Source organism: Triturus cristatus, chromosome 11 (genome assembly GCF_964204655.1).
Source record: "Triturus cristatus chromosome 11, aTriCri1.1, whole genome shotgun sequence".
NCBI lineage: Eukaryota > Metazoa > Chordata > Amphibia > Caudata > Salamandridae > Triturus > Triturus cristatus.
In genome coordinates, this window is record NC_140594.1 from 174,950,245 (window position 1) to 174,969,618 (window position 19,374).

Consider the following 19,374-nt stretch of genomic DNA (forward strand, 5'->3'; position numbering starts at 1 on the left):
TTTTACATACTTAAAACATTATAAACGATTGGCGGCAATATATCATATTCAGTGCCACCCGAATTATGAGGTCGGAAAGGGTCAAATTATGCAGCAGGGTTGAGAAAATTATGCAGCAAGAAAAGACCAATTATGCTGCATAATGCAGGATTGTTTTTTTAATAATATTACTTCATAATTCGTCATTTTTAAACTTGGTAACACTAGATGGCCATTTTTTTCCACCTCTTTATTACCAGTATAATACTCAAATTTAGCAATAAGCAACAAAAATGTGACCAGTCCAGCTTTGCAAAGGGCCTTCTACTGCGCAGCAACACGTGTCGCTGCATTTTAAGTAACTTTTGAACCGTCTGATCTGGAAACAATTTTTTTTAAATTAAAATCTGCATATTATGCGACAGATGATGGATTATGTGGCAAATGTAGTAAATCGATAATGATGCAAAAATCGCCACTGCCGCACAATCTCATAATTCCAGTGGCCCTGATTATATTGCAAGATGACTCAAGTAATGACGTGGTGATATTGACACCATTGTAAACCCACACATCTACGTTTACACCAACACAACTAGCATATATTGATACACACTGCCGTACACACACATTTTCCAACAAAAACCTGCAAACCCATCACCATATTCCAACACTCCAACCATCATAGCAGCCATTTTACAGTGCACAACGGTGCCACTTCAAACCCGTTCACATCATTCTAGAATCTTTGACACACTGATAAACTCAGACTTTCCCGGGAGTTAAGTGTGTTTTAGTAGTGGGTTGGGACACGAGGTGACATCTGCACCTTAATTTGGGAATTTCTATATTATGTACAACCTACTATGACGGTATTTGTCAACCTTAACAACCTAACTTTGCCGTCCCTTCAACTTTAGTTTTTTTTTTTAGACACGCACTCTCTCTCTCAAACATGTTCTTTACAAATGTGTATCAATAAACACGTATTTCCACATATATTATTACAGTGCAAAGGTCATTTGCCACGTTATTCCTGTAATGGAACATAAGTAACTTGAAACCTCGCTCAACCCCACTGTGTTTAACCACAGCCAACAAAGACCTCGGTCAAAATAAACGCCATGCTCATTTTCCACCAGCCAGCAATCAACATGGCATGAATCTTCCTGGAGATCTGCCGTTAAATGCACTTTACCAGCTTGTTACGGGATTGAAAACAAAATGCATTGATGTGAGGGTGAAATAGACGCCGTGCTTGATAGATTTGAATTGGATACCAGCGCAATTACCTATCAAAGGGAAAGGACACGAGCGGAACTTGCCAAACAGAGCGCAGTTCAAAGGCAAACGGAGGCTCCACTTTTCACTGACACGGCTTCAAAACATGACCCTGTGGTCTGTAGGTGGTAATGAAATCCAACATTTACATGATCAAAATAAAAACATAATTCCAGTTTATAAAGCAAAGCAGTATGCTCAAGATGTTCACTTTTTAAGCTGAATATATTAAACGAGTTTTTTGAACTGTCACCAAGCTAACTTGTAACTTTTTCAGTTCTTTAAACATGCCAGAAAAAAATACATTTGCGGGTTCATATCAACTCTTTACATTGAGGTACATTTTAAAAACATTTTGAAAGTCACTTTAAATAAACAAGAATTGGCATAGCCAATAGGTATCGCCTTTGGGACCTTGTAAGTAAAACTAAAACTGAAGTGTAAGACTTGACGTTTACATTTACTGCATCCTAAGTACGAAGTAAATGTAAACGTGAAGTCTTATACATCAGTTTTTTTTTACTTACAGGCTACCAAAGGCAAGACCTATTGGCTATGCTTTTTTTCTAGTGTGACTGCTGTTAAAAGCCCCACACGAGTGCCTGCTTCTGGGATTTTCATTGCCACATTTGCCGCTATTGTCGGAGAGCAGGAGGAGCGGGATCAGACTACAGGTCCCAGGCTCCGTAGCGCCCACTGACGCCTGCACCACGCGCCCGGAGGTGCTTTAAAATCATCTCAGGGCTCCCGCAGCGCGGGACGCGCACGGGCGTGTCCGGGCCAAGGGCGGGCCCGTCAGAGCCAGGACGAGGCTGGGCTGGGCCACCCCCTAAAATCTGCTATGGGTAAGCGGAAACAACTATGCAGCCAAGATCAGGGGGGACTAAAAGCAAAAATTCCAAGGAAGTCTGCGTCTATTATCTCATACTTAACCTCGGCGGTGGGAGATTTAAACAAGGAAACAGCTAATGCAGAAAAAGAACTGGGACTGGGTACGAGTCAAGATTCTGGGGAGGGGAATATTGTAACTGAGACCTTGACTAGAATCCCTGTACCCCTGGAGCCAACGGTGCTGATAAATGGTCCGAAAGCAGGGAGAGAGGAACCAAATCATGATACCCTGATTAGGGGCGCGGATGGTGTAATTAAAGAAAATCTGTCAGATTTGAAAAAGGGCAACAAAAGGGCCGATTATGGGGCCTTCTGGGAAAAAGAGGTCCACCAAAAAAGTAAATAAACGGGACAAAGGACCAAAAAAGAATAACTCCACGCAAGTGAATGTTGTGGATGAGAACATTCAACTAACGTTGCTGAAACTGGTGGAGGACATATTTAGTTCGCAGATGGAATCTGTACTTACTAGTATTGCTAAATCACTGACACTTTGAATACTTGTGTTACGGGTATCCTGAATAGATGTGAGCGTATTTATTCTTTCCTAAGGGATTCTAGAACTCTGTGTGACATCCCTAGTTTAACTACAATACCCCAGACCCAATTAGAGCCTAGGCCTCATATAGGTGAGGATCATCCTGGTAGCCAATCTCAATTGCAATCTTTGGGTAGCACAAAAACTAGCTCTTTGAATAGGATAGGGGTAGTCCAAGGGCCTCAAGTGGGGGGGAGGAACTCTAGCCATGTTGACCAGAGTCCTTTAAATTTGCCATCTAATAGTATGACTCTGGCTACTAGTGGGACTCCTGGTTCACAAGAGAGGAACACTAGATTAAATAGCTGTAAACTCAATCTTCCTCCAGAAGCCACTCCTTTGGTAGCGGTTCTTATAGGGGTACCCCCACTTGGAGACCGTGACAATGAATCCACCATGGCTCTGCTACTGAAAACCAAAAATTGGCGTGATCAACTATGTAATGGCAATGCTGATGTTTCAACTCGCATTATAATGGCTAGACGTGTAGGGTGGGTTGGAAATCGCCCCAAACAGGTCGAAGGGGATTGCATTGTTGTTAACTTCAATAAACGGGATATAGCTGGCAGGTTGTTTTGGGACAGTTCTGAGTTGGGGAGGGGGGCATTAGGGCTTTGCCCCTGGTTTTTTTTACCCACCCGTAAGACGATCAAAAGTATTAGTGAGATCCCCAAATGAGGCATGTTCAATAATGTATCACCAGAGCGATAATTGCCCAGTCGAATTAAAGAGTCTGAGACCTGACCAGAAAGGCCTTACTGGAGACCAGCAGCAGCCCCACAATCATTATCCTTGCCGACAGGGCATGAAAGGTGGTTTAGCTCTAAGAAATAGATTTCTGCCACTGTCCCAGTTAGATGTGAATGATTGACTGGAGATTCCCCATGAGTGCTCCCACGAAGATAGCCAAAACGATCAGTTTATAGATGTAGATGCTGCCCCTAAATATAAGATTATCAGCTGAAATATAGCGGGCCTTAGAACTAAAAGAGATGATCCAAACTGGCTGAATTTCATAAAACAATAGGACATAATTATTCTCCAGGAAACGTGGGATAAGGCGAACAATTTTTGGTTGGATGGGTGTAAATCATACTGTTCACCCGGCAGGTAGAGAAAAGGGGGACCTAATAATGCTTTTTTCACTAAAATTAAAAGGGTCTCCAAAGAGGCTGGAGATGGGTTCCCATAACTGCTTGATAGTAGAATTATTAACTCCTAACTTCCCCAAAATATTATTTGCTAATTTTTATAATTCTGGGGAAAGTGATTTTATAAACCAACATTTATGTTATTTGAAATGTTTTTTAGAAGATTATAGGTTTTAGCAAACCAATTTTTATTACATTATACTTCTGGGCAATTTTAATACTCATATATTTGAATTGAACTGTCATGTTGATGACCACTTAGAGCCTGCCCATTCTGTGACACCCCATTTTGAGCATACACAACAGGGGGAAGTTTTGGAGGACCTTTTGGCTGGTGCAGATCTCTTCGAACCTAGTTTTAATGATTCAATTGATCGGCTCCCTACTTTTAAAGCTAGGGGGAGGGATACTGTTATTGATTATATATTTGTGTCCCTCCCCCTCTCATGTTAGCTCAGGTAGTGTTCTATAATGCCAGGCTGTCTCCTTTTAGTGATCACAATCCAGTAACACTAGTGTTAGATAAAGATTTTGGTCTTTTGGGAATAACACGAAAAAAAGTGGGCGTTAGTTGTTTGGTAACAAGTGATCAGGGGAAGAGGCTTAAATGGACCACGGTAATTCCAGAATTTTTCTTTTCGGATCTCTGCGAGAAGGCCAAAGAAAATATTGCAATTTGTGTGGATAATGCCACTCCAAGGGTTAAGGTCCTTGGAGCCTTCGAAGGTATTTGTGGTCAGATAGCATCTGATCTGACGGTGACAACCAAACCCAGACTAACATTGGGGGAAAGGTGGTTTGATAATAACTGTTCACGGGCCCACCGCAATTTGGTTCAAGCCTTGAAACATTTACCTTGAGATAAGGAGCAGATAGCCACCTTAAGAAAACAGTATAAGACCGCTGTTTTTATGCGGAAAAATTAGATCAAAGAGGAGGCCTGGAAGGACAGCTCAAGATTTTGGGCTATTGTTAATACACCCTTTTTTTCCGGCATAGAGAATGGTGCTTGGGAAAGTAACATTACAGAGGCCCCGGTGTTATAGACCAATATCATTAATTGATTCTGCCGTTAACTTTTTAGGCAAAGCGATTTTAGCTAAAATCACGGACTGGGTGAACGACAATGAGGTATTCTCTAATTTACAATATGGTTTTAGACAAGGTAGAAGCACTATGGATCAGTGCCTTAACCTATATTTAATAATAGGCAAACATACCCTAGCCAAAGAAGGTACCTTGCAGATGGCCTTTATGGACCTCTCTTTGGCGTTCGATCTGGTTAACAGGTCGAAGCTGTGGTCTATTCTGCTTGATATGGGTATTGATCCCTGCCTAGTCCATTTCAGGTAAATGCACAAGGCACTTTAAATCAGGCAGAGGCGTCCGTCAGGGGTGCATATTGGCACCACTACTCTTTACCCTCTATATTAATGAGCTAGATAAGACCCTAGATCAAGCAAGTTTGGATTTTCCGCGAGTAGGAGAAAGGAGTATTCCGGTTCTCCTATACGCGGACGACGCTGTGTTATTAGCTCGTACTGCTATAGGCCTCCAGAGGCTATTGGACGCCTTAGGGGCCTATATGAAGTCCCTGGACCTGATTGTGAACATAACAAAATCTCACGTCATGTCAATGGGTCAAAGAAATAAAAAAGTGAAATCCTTTTATTGTAATGGAGCAGAGGTGTCCAGGGTGACCCCTTATACGTATCTGGGGGTCTTATTTGATGATAGAGGTACCTGGGTCCCCCAACAGAAAGCCAAACAAAATGCAGTGGTTAGATCAACGGCAGCTGTATAATGGTTTGCACAGCACCTGGGGGATTGGCCCCTTGAAGCTATGCTTAACATTTACAGATCCAAATGCCTGGCTATTGCTATGTATGGCTCAGCCATTTGGGGCTACAAACATTTGGAAGGGGTGCAGAGAGCCGAAAACATATTTCTACGTACCCCTTTGTCTGTACCTCAATCAACCTCAACTTTTGCTATTCACCAAGAACTGGGGCTTGGATATGTGTCTGATTTGTTGAGAATAGCCCTGGTGATCTACTGGCTTAAAACCTGGCTTAACCCAGATTTAACCCTGAACCATCAGATTCTGCGGGACTGTGTTACCCTGGATAAAGCTAGTAGTATTCCGTGGTTGTCCTACGTTAAGCTCATGTTTTCCAAACTGGGGTGCCCAGAACTTTTTAACGCTCCGGAAGGGATTAGAAAAGAGGATGTGAAATGGGTTAAATCTCAAATCTTGAACCTATTGACGATGGAACGCGAAGAGCAGGAGTTACAGAAACCCTCAGTTAGGGCTCATTACTTGATAAAAACTTCCCCACTAATTGAGCCATACCTGAGAATAGTTACCAATCCTTTCCATCACTGGCTCCTGATCAGGTTTCGTTTTAAACTAATTCACTTCTTGCTGGGTAACCTGCAGGGCTGGTGTAAACCAGAGGATATAGGCCCGTGTCCCTGCGATAATTTCTCACCACAGGATACACTGCATTTTATAATGTTTTGTGACCATTATAATGAAATTTGTAGAAGATTTTTAGTCACTCTATTGAGGAGAAAGGGCTTTTTACAGGTTAGACCGGCATTACCCTATCTTCAAATGCTTAACAATACATGGAATATTTTTAATATGGCTAGTTTTTTAGTTGCAGCGGTACGTCTTAGGAAAAGAAGGTATCCAATGCTAAATTCTGTATGAAAATCCTTGTTTTATACCCTCATGAAAAATTCTCTTAACTGAGTATTTTAGCCTTGATGTATTACATAATTGATCATGTTGTTTTAATTCTTTAATATTGCTCATACGTTCTTATTGTTTACATGATTTTAGTTATTGTGTATTGTCTATTGTACTTTTATGGTTTTAATTCATCGAATAAAGTGGTCTGATTGATTGATTGATTGATTGAGTGCCTGGTGGGATTGCGAGACCCCAAACTAGGGCGAGCGCAAATCTCTTTTGTTAATTGAGCATTTTTCACCTTTTTAGTTAACATTAAAGTTCAAAGAATATTGGAACGTGATTGTTACGCGGCACACAGCCGCCTTCATCTCGCTCTAGACCTAGCGGATACGAGCTCCTCTCCTAAACCTTTGTATACATTTGTGTTTGCGTCACTTAGCGGTGACCTGGGATGTATTTTTATCCTGCGCGACACAGCCGTACAATAACCCACAGTTTTGCGGGGTTTGCACATTGTGCTGGTGCGAGGCACGGGCACGTCACTGACTAGCATTGTGCACACTATAAGATGCACGCATGTGCGCAGAGGGGCACCCTTACAGCTCTGTAGGACAGGTGAACGTGGGATTAAAGGGGGGGGGTCTTAAATCCAAACTCCGGCCCGGCGCCCACCGTGCGCCACACCCTGCATGAGGAGCGCGCTGCGCGCCCCTCCTCGCCTGCTGGAGTGGACGGTCTGCCAGGAGTGCCCTCGATGTGTCAAGTGGTGCTTCTCCACCGCTACCCACCAGCCATTTCTAAAGAGGAAGGGGGAGGGATTCGGAAAGCAACAGGAGAGGGGCACCTGCAGGACGGCACAACACAATAGGGCTACTTTAGAAAGGCCTTTTAGAGTGCTCTTGTACTGCTCCTGTAGTGCTCTTGTACGGATCCTGTAGTGCTCTTGTACGGATCCTGTAGTGCTCTTGTACGGATCCTGTAGTGCTCTTGTACGGATCCTGTAGTGCTCTTGTACTGATCCTGTAGTGCTCTTGTACTGATCCTGTAGTGCTCTTGTACTGATCCTGTAGTGCTCTTGTACTGCTCCTGTAGTGCTCTTGTACTGCTCCTGTAGTGCTCTTGTACTGCTCCTGTAGTGTTTTGTAGTGCTCTTGTACGGATCCTGTAGTGCTCTTGTACGGATCCTGTAGTGCTCTTGTACTGATCCTGTAGTGCTCTTGTACTGCTCCTGTAGTGCTCTTGTACTGCTCCTGTAGTGTTTTGTACTGCTCCTGTAGTGCTCTTGTACTGCTCCTGTAGTGCTCTTGTACTGCTCCTGTAGTGCTCTTGTACTGCTCCTGTACGGATCCTGTAGTGCTCTTGTACGGATCCTGTAGTGCTCTTGTACGGATCCTGTAGTGCTCTTGTACGGATCCTGTAGTGCTCTTGTACTGATCCTGTAGTGCTCTTGTACTGCTCCTGTAGTGCTCTTGTACTGCTCCTGTAGTGCTCTTGTACGGATCCTGTAGTGCTCTTGTACGGATCCTGTAGTGCTCTTGTACGGATCCTGTAGTGCTCTTGTACTGATCCTGTAGTGCTCTTGTACTGATCCTGTAGTGCTCTTGTACTGATCCTGTAGTGCTCTTGTACTGATCCTGTAGTGCTCTTGTACTGCTCCTGTAGTGCTCTTGTACTGCTCCTGTAGTGCTCTTGTACTGCTCCTGTAGTGTTTTGTAGTGCTCTTGTACGGATCCTGTAGTGCTCTTGTACGGATCCTGTAGTGCTCTTGTACTGCTCCTGTAGTGCTCTTGTACTGCTCCTGTAGTGCTCTTGTACTGCTCCTGTAGTGTTTTGTAGTGCTCTTGTACGGATCCTGTAGTGTTTTGTACTGCTCCTGTAGTGCTCTTGTACGGATCCTGTAGTGCTCTTGTACTGATCCTGTAGTGCTCTTGTACAGCTCCTGTAGTGCTCTTGTACTGCTCCTGTAGTGTTTTGTAGTGCTCTTGTACGGATCCTGTAGTGCTCTTGTACGGATCCTGTAGTGCTCTTGTACGGATCCTGTAGTGCTCTTGTACGGATCCTGTAGTGCTCTTGTACGGATCCTGTAGTGCTCTTGTACTGATCCTGTAGTGCTCTTGTACTGCTCCTGTAGTGCTCTTGTACTGCTCCTGTAGTGTTTTGTAGTGCTCTTGTACGGATCCTGTAGTGCTCTTGTACGGATCCTGTAGTGCTCTTGTACGGATCCTGTAGTGCTCTTGTACTGATCCTGTAGTGCTCTTGTACTGATCCTGTAGTGCTCTTGTACTGCTCCTGTAGTGCTCTTGTACTGCTCCTGTAGTGCTCTTGTACTGCTCCTGTAGTGTTTTGTAGTGCTCTTGTACGGATCCTGTAGTGCTCTTGTACGGATCCTGTAGTGCTCTTGTACGGATCCTGTAGTGCTCTTGTACGGATCCTGTAGTGCTCTTGTACTGATCCTGTAGTGCTCTTGTACTGCTCCTGTAGTGCTCTTGTACTGCTCCTGTAGTGTTTTGTAGTGCTCTTGTACGGATCCTGTAGTGCTCTTGTACGGATCCTGTAGTGCTCTTGTACGGATCCTGTAGTGCTCTTGTACTGATCCTGTAGTGCTCTTGTACTGATCCTGTAGTGCTCTTGTACTGCTCCTGTAGTGCTCTTGTACTGCTCCTGTAGTGCTCTTGTACTGCTCCTGTAGTGTTTTGTAGTGCTCTTGTACGGATCCTGTAGTGCTCTTGTACGGATCCTGTAGTGCTCTTGTACGGATCCTGTAGTGCTCTTGTACTGATCCTGTAGTGCTCTTGTACTGCTCCTGTAGTGCTCTTGTACTGCTCCTGTAGTGTTTTGTAGTGCTCTTGTACGGATCCTGTAGTGCTCTTGTACGGATCCTGTAGTGCTCTTGTACTGATCCTGTAGTGCTCTTGTACTGCTCCTGTAGTGCTCTTGTACTGCTCCTGTAGTGCTCTTGTACTGCTCCTGTAGTGCTCTTGTACTGCTCCTGTAGTGTTTTGTAGTGCTCTTGTACGGATCCTGTAGTGCTCTTGTACGGATCCTGTAGTGCTCTTGTACGGATCCTGTAGTGCTCTTGTACTGATCCTGTAGTGCTCTTGTACTGCTCCTGTAGTGCTCTTGTACTGCTCCTGTAGTGCTCTTGTACTGCTCCTGTAGTGCTCTTGTACTGCTCCTGTAGTGTTTTGTAGTGCTCTTGTACGGATCCTGTAGTGCTCTTGTACGGATCCTGTAGTGCTCTTGTACGGATCCTGTAGTGCTCTTGTACTGATCCTGTAGTGCTCTTGTACTGCTCCTGTAGTGCTCTTGTAGTGCTCCTGTAGTGTTTTGTAGTGCTCTTGTACTGCTGCAGTAGTGCTTCTGACTGTACTGTTTTTGTAGTACTCTTACGTGCCGTTGTGAAGTCGTGCCCAAACATTTAAAATGGAACAACATTGAAATCTTCATCTGCTAGAAATGACCGTGGTCATCCTTGCGCCTTACTTCAAAGGAAGGTGGATTCACAAAAACACGTAGAAGCTCTTAAAGTGCCCCCCTCCGCTACTCTCTCGTCCTCATGACGGATGCTGTTCTAGCACTGTCCGCTTCTGAGCCAGAGTGAGACCTGCTGCAAGTAAACCGTCTCTGTCCCAGATGGGAGTCCCTCAGTCCGAAGGTCGCCATCTCCGAACTCCTGTGTGTCACCTGTGGCAGTGTTTGAAGCGCGGAACCCCCTCTTCTGCAGAGAGCATTGGGCCGGGGTATATTGGGTCCTGTTCTCACCTTCTCACTCCAAAAGGTTTCGAAATCCGAACTTGTGTTTGTTTAGCTTGCTCGGAGCAAGGTGTGACGTCGACAGTCCTCCTGCCACACTTGGCAGGCCGGTCCCGCTAGTCCAGCTGTCCATCTGTCAGAGCACTGAAGCCGGGGCTCGTGGTGTGTTATTCTACCATCGGGGCACGTTTGACGGTTTGCGAATCGCTGAGTAATACTAACACAAAAACAAAACTCTTTCACTTGAAGTGGCTTCCCGCTTCTGATCTTACACACATTTTGATGCTGTGTGTGTAAATATCTAATTATTTCACACATGTATACACCATTTACCCTTCCATTGACTAAATCTTTTGGAAATGCTGCGTTCCCTTGTACGAAGAAAAGCTAACCGTCTGGTATCCATTCAAACGCTGCTCTGATGGGGCCAATGAGATGGCAGCATTCATGGCACTTCAACTCAACTCGGCCACGGAAATGACATCTCCTGAAAGCAGCTGTTCGCATTGGCCAGAGAATTTTAGCAAGCACTAGTGCCTGATTTGTAAATGAGGACCTGGCTTGGCAGTTCTGGCTGGACTGTTCCCATGAGGCACAGGGTCAAGACTGATTTGCATATGGCTGGGTTCAAACTGGAATGGCATGGTGAGCAAAAAAACAATGGATTTTGGCCCAGATCTCTGTACTGGGGTGAATGTATGACATTGTTCTGCATTCTGTCCATCAACTGTTGTCTTTGCATTTGTCACCCCGAGTGGGACGGGTATGCCCAGACATGGGTCCTGTGGTCTCCATGCCACTGAAATCCAGCTATCCTGGCTGAAGAGGGGTGAAACCCCAAAACTGGTCCTAGGATGCTTGTTTCCAGTCCAGGAGGCACCTGGCTTGGCAGTTCGGGCTGGACTGTTCCCATGAGGCACAGGGTCAAGACTGATTTGCATATGGCTGGGTTCAAACTGGAATGGCATGGTGAGCAAAAAAACGATGGATTTAGGCCCAGATCTCTGTACTGGGGTGAATGTATGACTTTGTTCTGCATTCTGCCCATCAACTGTTGTTTTTCCATTTGTCACCCCGAGTAGGACGAGGGTCCCGTGCTCTCCAATCAAGTTATCCTAGCTGAAGAGGGGTGATTCATCTCCCACTCTTGGAATGACTGGGTTGGCGGGATTGGTGCATTTGAAGTTTCTGGATGGTATATATTGGTCCTTGATTTGAGAATAGTGTGGCTTTTTCCATGTAAGGCTTTATCGGTCAGACAAATGCACTTCAACTGTATGCATGTCTCAACTGGGAGCCAGAAGTATTGTTTCAGGGCTGCACTAGTTGGTTCACGCGGTCTCAAGTTGACTACAGATTTCATAACTTTGTAAGGGTGGTTGAACAATACTAAATTTGAGGAGTTCCATTTTATCCTAAGTGAGGGGTGAGCTTGTTTATCATATGTCTAGCAAAAATGTCTTGTAAGCAGTGAAATATGTGATGGACCACTGTGGGTGCGAGGGCACTTGTAGTCCCCTAATGAGCTTGGCTTGAAGCGGAAGCAGAGTGTCTTCAGAATTCATTTGGTATTCGATTTTGAAACACTGGATGACGTGTACAAGTTGGTGTATGCAAGTATTAAAGAGCAATGGGAACACAACAGTCTAGTCACTGTTCCGAAGAGAAAAAACGATACATCAAAAATGTATTGAGTCATTTGAGGTTGGAAAGACACACACCCCCCAATATCTGATTTAATTTAGAAGTAACTCTGCATTCACTATGTGAAAGGCTACTGGCAAATGCATAAGGATAAGCATACAAGGATGGCACTGATTGAGTTATATTAAGATGAAGTCTAACATTGAGCAGAGCGGATTTGGTCTTGTGCCTGGCTCAGACTTGCAAAGCTGTACATCTTCATTCTTGCAATGAGTGTGTTAACCTACTTAGTGCTCAAGATTTATGCTGATCCAGGAGAAATGTTACCAAATGCAAAAGCTGTAACATAGTTGTGAATTGGGTGGAAGCATACTGGTAGCAGCGTCTCATGGAAGTATTTTTTGCTGTCATTGGGGCTTTGCAAGGCCAGCTGATTAGCTTGTTGGTATGACATTGATGCTGGGCAAGTGCCGCTTGGAGATGTATAGAGTCTTGATGCGTTGAGGGCCATTAACACCTTTGATGGTGAGAAGGAGCCATGCCGTGTAAAAGAAATTCGAGAGTTGGATTTGGGAAAAGAGAGAGGACATTTGAGTCTGGATTCTCGTTTACAGTATTTTTCTGATTCTCTATTTTGGATACAAGAAATTTGTGAGGTGGGTACTTGCAAAGAGAGTACCCGTTGTGACGCACATTTGAGTTTTGTTTCTTTTGATAAATTTTGATGAGGGATTTATAAAGTGTTACTGTTTTCTGGCTTACATTATGCTTCGAGCAAAGTTAAAGTTATACTTATTCCATTATACAGGAACATGTTCTTGTTCATGTAAGGTAATTTGATCCTTTCTTGAGGTTTAGAATATATACCCTCCACTAAGGAACCCAAGTCTCTCCAGCAAGCCCACTCGTATGATTAATTTCTTGTTTGTCAAGGTGACAAAGGTTTTGTTTTGAGGCAGTGTACTCTTGTTATTTTCACAAAGTAGCTTTTATTACAATTTTAACTTTTGATAGAGAAGAAATGGCAAAATTAAATTCAACAACTGCCATTTGACAAGCATTTACATTTGTCACAGTGATTCAGATATCCTCAGGACAAATCCAACGCCTGTGATTAATGCAATCTGTTGACACCAGGCTGGCCACCCGGTCCAAACGTAACCACAAGTAGCCTGGAGTGAAATTCCTTAAGGTGGTGGATCTGGAATGCTTTGAACACACACCTGACGGAATTGCTCAGTCTGTCATCCTACGTAAGAGCATGTAATAGAGCTGCATATTCAGATAGACTTTGGTATTAACCCAACCATTGTCTTTATCTTCCAGGCTGTTTCTAGAATAAACCTGACTACACCAAGGATTCTCAAGCCCTTCATATTCTTAAAGTCCATGGACTACTGAGACGTGCCTTGGATTTGTTCCCATTGTACCCAATGATTAATCACGTGATTTGTACAAACAAGCTAGCATGCAGTGCACAGGGGCCAGAAGAGGGCATGTCTTGGAGCTAACAGAGAAGTGAGAATACTAATACCCCTATCCAGCCTTCTTGGGCACTCCCTCTAAGGTCATGGCTGACACTGCAGAGATTTTAGATGCACATGAACCAAAGTAATTTGCAGAGGGCTGTGCAGACTAAACAAAACCAATAAGCAAATTATGAAAATGGAAAGAACTTCAAGAATGGTCCAGCTATGCAGAGCTTCATATGCAGCTCCTTCCCTCAGCCTCAGTGATTGGGTCCTAAAATGTAAAGGTAGCTGAGACTTAATAGGGGAACATGAAGCACCCACTGCGGTGCACTCTGCAAGAGGAGCATGGACACTGAGATTGCGCCCGATTTGTTGTTCTGTGCCTCCTACTTTGACAACAATAGAGACTAAATATTGCAGCACTGAAATGTTGTAGATAGGACTAGCACTGTGAGCGACAGCGTACTAGTCCGCTATATATGCACTATAGAGGCTGTCTTGCAGGTAAGAAAACGATTGTAGGACATGGAAGGGAGTGTGATGAATGGTCTGAGAAAGATTCTTTCTTTCCTCCTGGTTGCAGGACGAAATGCTTGGGGCTGAGCACACCTCAAGCACCGTGGGATGTTTTCAGTGGAGACACAGTTGTTAATGGCTACCCATCATAATCCTAGAGCTTCTGATCTCTGAGCTTCAGAGACCCTATAGACTGTGATAGCAGAGGCCGAAAACTCAAGCCTGGGGAAAAATCCTGGGGCCCGCCCTGCTCCTTATTGCATCTGCTAGTGTTATAATCTTTCCTACCTTATTCAGCGCTCCTTGAGTTGACTTGATGCTCCCCAAAGGGAAACAGAAGGGAAAGCCACATTTTAAAAAACAAGAGTTCTTCAAGCACCATGTTTCTCATGCAAGTTACCAGTGATTTCAATGGCAAAAAGCATCTGTAAGGCGCAGGAGCTCTCGTGGGCTGCTGAGGGGTGTTTATAGTTTCACTAAACAATCTCTAAAATACAGCTCACATCACTAGCATGAAAGTGACAGCAAAAGTGTCAAATTAAATGTATATGAGCAGAGTTGCAGTGGACTGAACAGGGTATATAGAGAACCTTTGGAAAGCTGGACAGCCCGGAAGCCAGACCAACAGCAGAAGTCGTAGAACAGGGGTCTCCAACCTTTCCTTTAGTAGCAGCTATTGTGTTCAGTGAAAATCATCCCAAGCTAAAAATATTATCAGTTATAGAATGGTGGTCACATCAAGCAAGATTATATTAGTGGCCACAATATGCAAGATTACCAGCAGTGATCACCTCAGGGCATCAGGCAGGATTGCCAACGGTAATGTAAGAAAGGCTGTGTCAACATGGGTAATACATAACAGCCATAGCTCCAATGCCAAATCCACCAAGGTATTAATATTAGTAATAAGTCTCACCAACACTGAATAATTTAGCTCCCAAATATGAACTTTAAATGTAATTTTTGAAATGCAACCCTTTTTTTCCAAACATCAGCTTGGGCTGCACACAGGAGAGCTACTTTCTGTTGGCTGGAGAGCTACCAGTAGCTCATGAACTACTCGTTGGAGAAACCTGTTGCAGAAGCAAGCAAGGGACCCTAGACCGGAGAGGTTGAAAATGTAGACTTTGTGACCATCATCAGCATTATTGGCTTTCATGTACTCCATCATAGCCAATCGCTGATGGATTGATACATGTTTTTCCGTAAACCCACGCCAGATCTGTAAGAAATGCCTTCAGAAAGAATGGTGAGAGCCTAACGATTAGCCTCTAGACAGCTATATGGTGAAGTAAAGGAAGTCACAAAGTGATAGTGATTCTGAGGAGGGTGGATGGCAAAAATCAATTATTGAAAGCAGATGCATTGAAGAAGAACATTGTTTATAGAGAACGAAGGGTTCTAATGCCTCATTTTAATTGGGACGTATAAATGAGGAGGCAAGTGATGCAAAAAATCTTAAAGGCGCATGCTCTCCTGGGTTTGCAAAATATATTCAGATTCTGATTTTAACAACAAGGGGTGGTATGTGTTTTTGATCCAGTGGTCGGTGTCCAGAATTCTTAGGAAACTGTTGCAAAGGTGTCTCTTGATTCCAGGATTTAATATACCCAAAAGACTTCTGTACTTGTAAAGTTCTGTGTAAGGTTATTCAATTCCCACAGAAAGGTGACCATCGCCGCCTGCCCTTCTTCTTAGTGTTATAAAACATCCTTTGCTGCCTCAGGTTGCATTAATAAGAATGTCTTTTCCCTTTCTCAGATTCTAAGGCTTGCAGAGAACAAGGGAAGCATTAACATGCGGGACACCTACTTTTTAAAATCTTCTACAAGTCCTGTTGCTATGTTAGGGTCACCTGACTGTTCTAGAAAAATGTGAACCTTCGAGCCACCACACCATTACTTTTTTCTTCCGGGCTGTGGCCCTTGTCTCACATTCTCATTGGTCATTCATTTCTGCTTACAATGTCTTAGCTCACCTCCTGGAGCGGAGGACCCTTGAAGAGTAGTCTTATCACTTTCACTACAGAAACCTACCCTCTTTGTCACCAAGCACTACTGATCTAAGACCGCTGACCTGCTCACCTTGTTAGTTTCCGACCACCAGAATGTACGTAACCTCAGGATTCGGATCTTTGCAGACTTTGAAACATTTTCCTACTGTTCAGCCTTCGATTCAAGATATGGTATTGAGGAGGCCCCCTCCGCCACTGTGCACAGGTGGGCCTGAGAGCTCCTGACTAGGTCAAGAGAGTGGGGGGGCCCCTCTATGCACGTTGCAGGGGGTCCCCCGCATGCAAATTTTGTCACACCACTGATCACACTCCTCAATTCTCTAGCAGGTCTGGGCTGTGTCATCATACTCTTTCGTAGACTTATCTATCACCTGCACTTGACAGTCCAATATACCAATGTTTTGAATCATGCACTGAGAAAGAAATTCTACTGAAGTTATTCATTGAACATATTTATTGTTCAAATTTGTTGCTTGCATGTTCACAGAGTTCATCTTCATTTTGTTCATTCATCAACTTGATATAAAATTCTTCTTCAACAGATACAAGGAAGTACAGTCAAGCCTTGAGACAAAATTCTTCCTTAATAGATACAACGAAATACAGCCGAGCCAACACGTTTTAAGCAAAAAACATTTGCTTCTTCAGGGCTGTCAAATTGGAAAATACATTATATTCGATCAAAAAGATTCATTGAAAGTGGGGGAATATTGACTACCAGGTGGGAGAATATGTTGGCCTAAGAATCCAAGTGGTATATAATTATATAATTTATTGTGAACTATAGATGACTTTCCTTGATAATAAGATCTGCTTGATGTAATTTTACTTCTGACCTCCAATGCTGTAATATATTCTTACTTCTTTCTTTTTTTCTTTCCCTTTTGTAATCTAGGGTACTGTAATTACTGGGAATTTTTTATGTACATAGAACTAACTTTGAACCAACACAATTGATACATGAAAACTTTCAATAAATTGTGTTGCCTTCATTCAAGGCGTGACTGTAGTTCCTTGTATCTTTTAAAGAAGAATTTTATATCAAGTTGATTAATGAACACAATGAAGATTAACTCTGTGAACATGGAAGCAACAAATTCGAACAATAAATATGTTCAATGAACTACTTCAGTAGAAATTTGTATATTTCTCAGTGCATGATTCAATTTATGATATTCACTGGAAGGAAAACGGGGAACTGAGAAGTAGCACTGGGCAATTTTTCTCTTTTTTCCTTTGTTTGAATCAATATGTCAATGTTGTAATGAGGGTCAGCTATCTGCTTCATTTTTTCCCAGCAGTTGCCTAGCGATGCCCAATTTATATGCTGTGGGAAAGGGTAGCGATGGAGTACTCTTTCCGCCAACATAATTGCCTGCTTGCCAAATTTAAAAGTGGGTGGACCATAGTTCGACGACAGCAGAGACTACTCTATTTCCTCTGTGGCCAAACATCTCCGACGGCCCTTACTCCGTCGGGCCGTCGGAGATTTGGCAATATGTCCATCCACCCAATTTAGATGTGCAGACATATAGCCACTTTTTACTGCCGTCACCTGGTGGTAAGGAGCAGTAAAAAAATAAGATGCCCCCCTCGCCATGGGAGATTGCTTCCATGGCGAGAAGGGCATTGTTTTTTCTTTTAAAAAACAAGACCCCATGTAGGAATTTTGTTTTTGGCGGGGGGGGGGGGGCTTTGCCATATGGTTCCATCATGTTTGACGGAGCCATACGGCAAAGTTACAACGAATTTCCAATAGCCGCTGAATGCTAGAAATATCCGCCGGCCCAACAGACATTTCTAAATTTGGCTATCAGGACCACTGCCAGAGCGACAAAGTAAAATACTCTGTCTCCCTGGCGGAGGATGCCCCGACCACCTAAATTTACATCAGGCCCTCTATCTTCAATATCGCGAGTATCACCTTGCTGCTATCAGTGTGGCTAAGAAATCATTAGATTCTTCAGTAACTCTTGCTCATCTCCTTGAATAGCCCTGGGATACGTACATTTTGACACAAAATTGCTAAACTCTTAAGTTTTAGCCTAGTTTAAACATTGTAAAAATATAAGATATTCTGTTAAAAAAATAGGAAAATGGTAAAACTACGAGTTGTTATTAATGTTTACAAAATAGTTAACTGTTTTTTATTACTAAATACAAGTTTTGCTTATATCTGAGAATTGATTATCTTGTTTCTTCAGATGAATGAACTCGTTGGAAAGTTTATGATGCTGTTAGTCATTTATTGCTAGCAGGGCTGGAGGGAATATGCTGGCTTTAAAATTAATGGTTAACTTCTGACAAATTAATCTCGTTCTTGTTTTCTAATAGTATGATTTGTCAGTTTATTAATTCTTTAAATGATTGTGAAAATGGTATGTCATCCACTTAATGATACTGTTTGTTTGTATTTGTCTAGGCTCCAAAGTCAAGTCAAACGGTAAATATCTTTATTCTTTTCCCCAACTTAAATTGTCTTGTGACGTAGAGCGAAGATCTCTTGTGCCGACATTTTGATGTCATGTTGGTTGCTTGTTTAGTGCTTATTCTTATGTAATGCAGAGAAGGTACCGAGATTGAAAAGGAGGGAATAGCATAGATGGAAAAGGTGGACATCAGTGGGGAGATGGGATGAGTGTTCACAATGTTGGTTTGCACGTTTAGCACTTATGTTACCCTGAGGCTCTGTCAATCCGCAGAGGTACTAGAGAAGGAAGGAGGCAGCATAAGAGAGACAGGCAGAGGCTAGGGTAAAGGAAATGGGGGACCACAGAAAGGAGGGAGCATCACTTTCTTTGCTCCAGATCAAAGCAAAGAAGGGAAAGGAAGAGAGGGAGGAAAATTAGTGAAAATGAAAAGTGAAAAGTAAGCTTAAATAAAATAAAATAAAAAAAGGACTGGTTAAGTAGCTTACCTAGCTACCCATTCTGACTACCCCTGTGATCCCAAAATGAGTTTACAAATTGTCTCGTAATATAGCACTGACCATTCCAGTTTCCCCTGCTCAAATTGTGTAAAGGTATTAAAGTAATATTTTCAGCTGGGTTCAGCAAAACACAATTGGTTACCACCGTATGATCCCCCATTTCGACCTCCGCACATCATGAGGATGTGGTAACATGGCACTGGGAAATATCTGTACATAGCAGTATTGATAGTTCCCCGGGTGGTATCATTTCATCATTTTACTGTGGCACTCCACACAAGGCGCCTTTTTTTTCATTGGCTTTTAATATACTTTTCTTTTTAACTTTCTTTTTGCATTTTGATAAGAAAGAAAATCACAGACACTCAATTAAGCTGTAGCAGTTGATTGGATACATATAGTTCTTACAAGTGTCAAGCAGAATATAATGACCATAAAATAGATGACTTTGCAGATAAACAATATTATGACAGTAAGCAAACCAACAATCAATCGTGGCATCAAA

At 43.0% G+C, this 19,374-nt stretch overlaps 1 protein-coding gene across 1 annotated transcript in view; it reads left to right on the forward strand.

Annotated features, from left to right (window-relative positions):
* TCTN1 (tectonic family member 1) overlaps positions 1–19,374 on the forward strand; it is a 282,816-nt gene that overhangs the window by 200,909 nt on the left and 62,533 nt on the right. Inside the window, exon 7 of the mRNA XM_085632918.1 lies at positions 18,363–18,383. Within this exon, the coding sequence (XP_085489044.1) occupies positions 18,363–18,383 (21 nt within the window). The remainder of the gene's footprint in view (positions 1–18,362; positions 18,384–19,374) is intronic.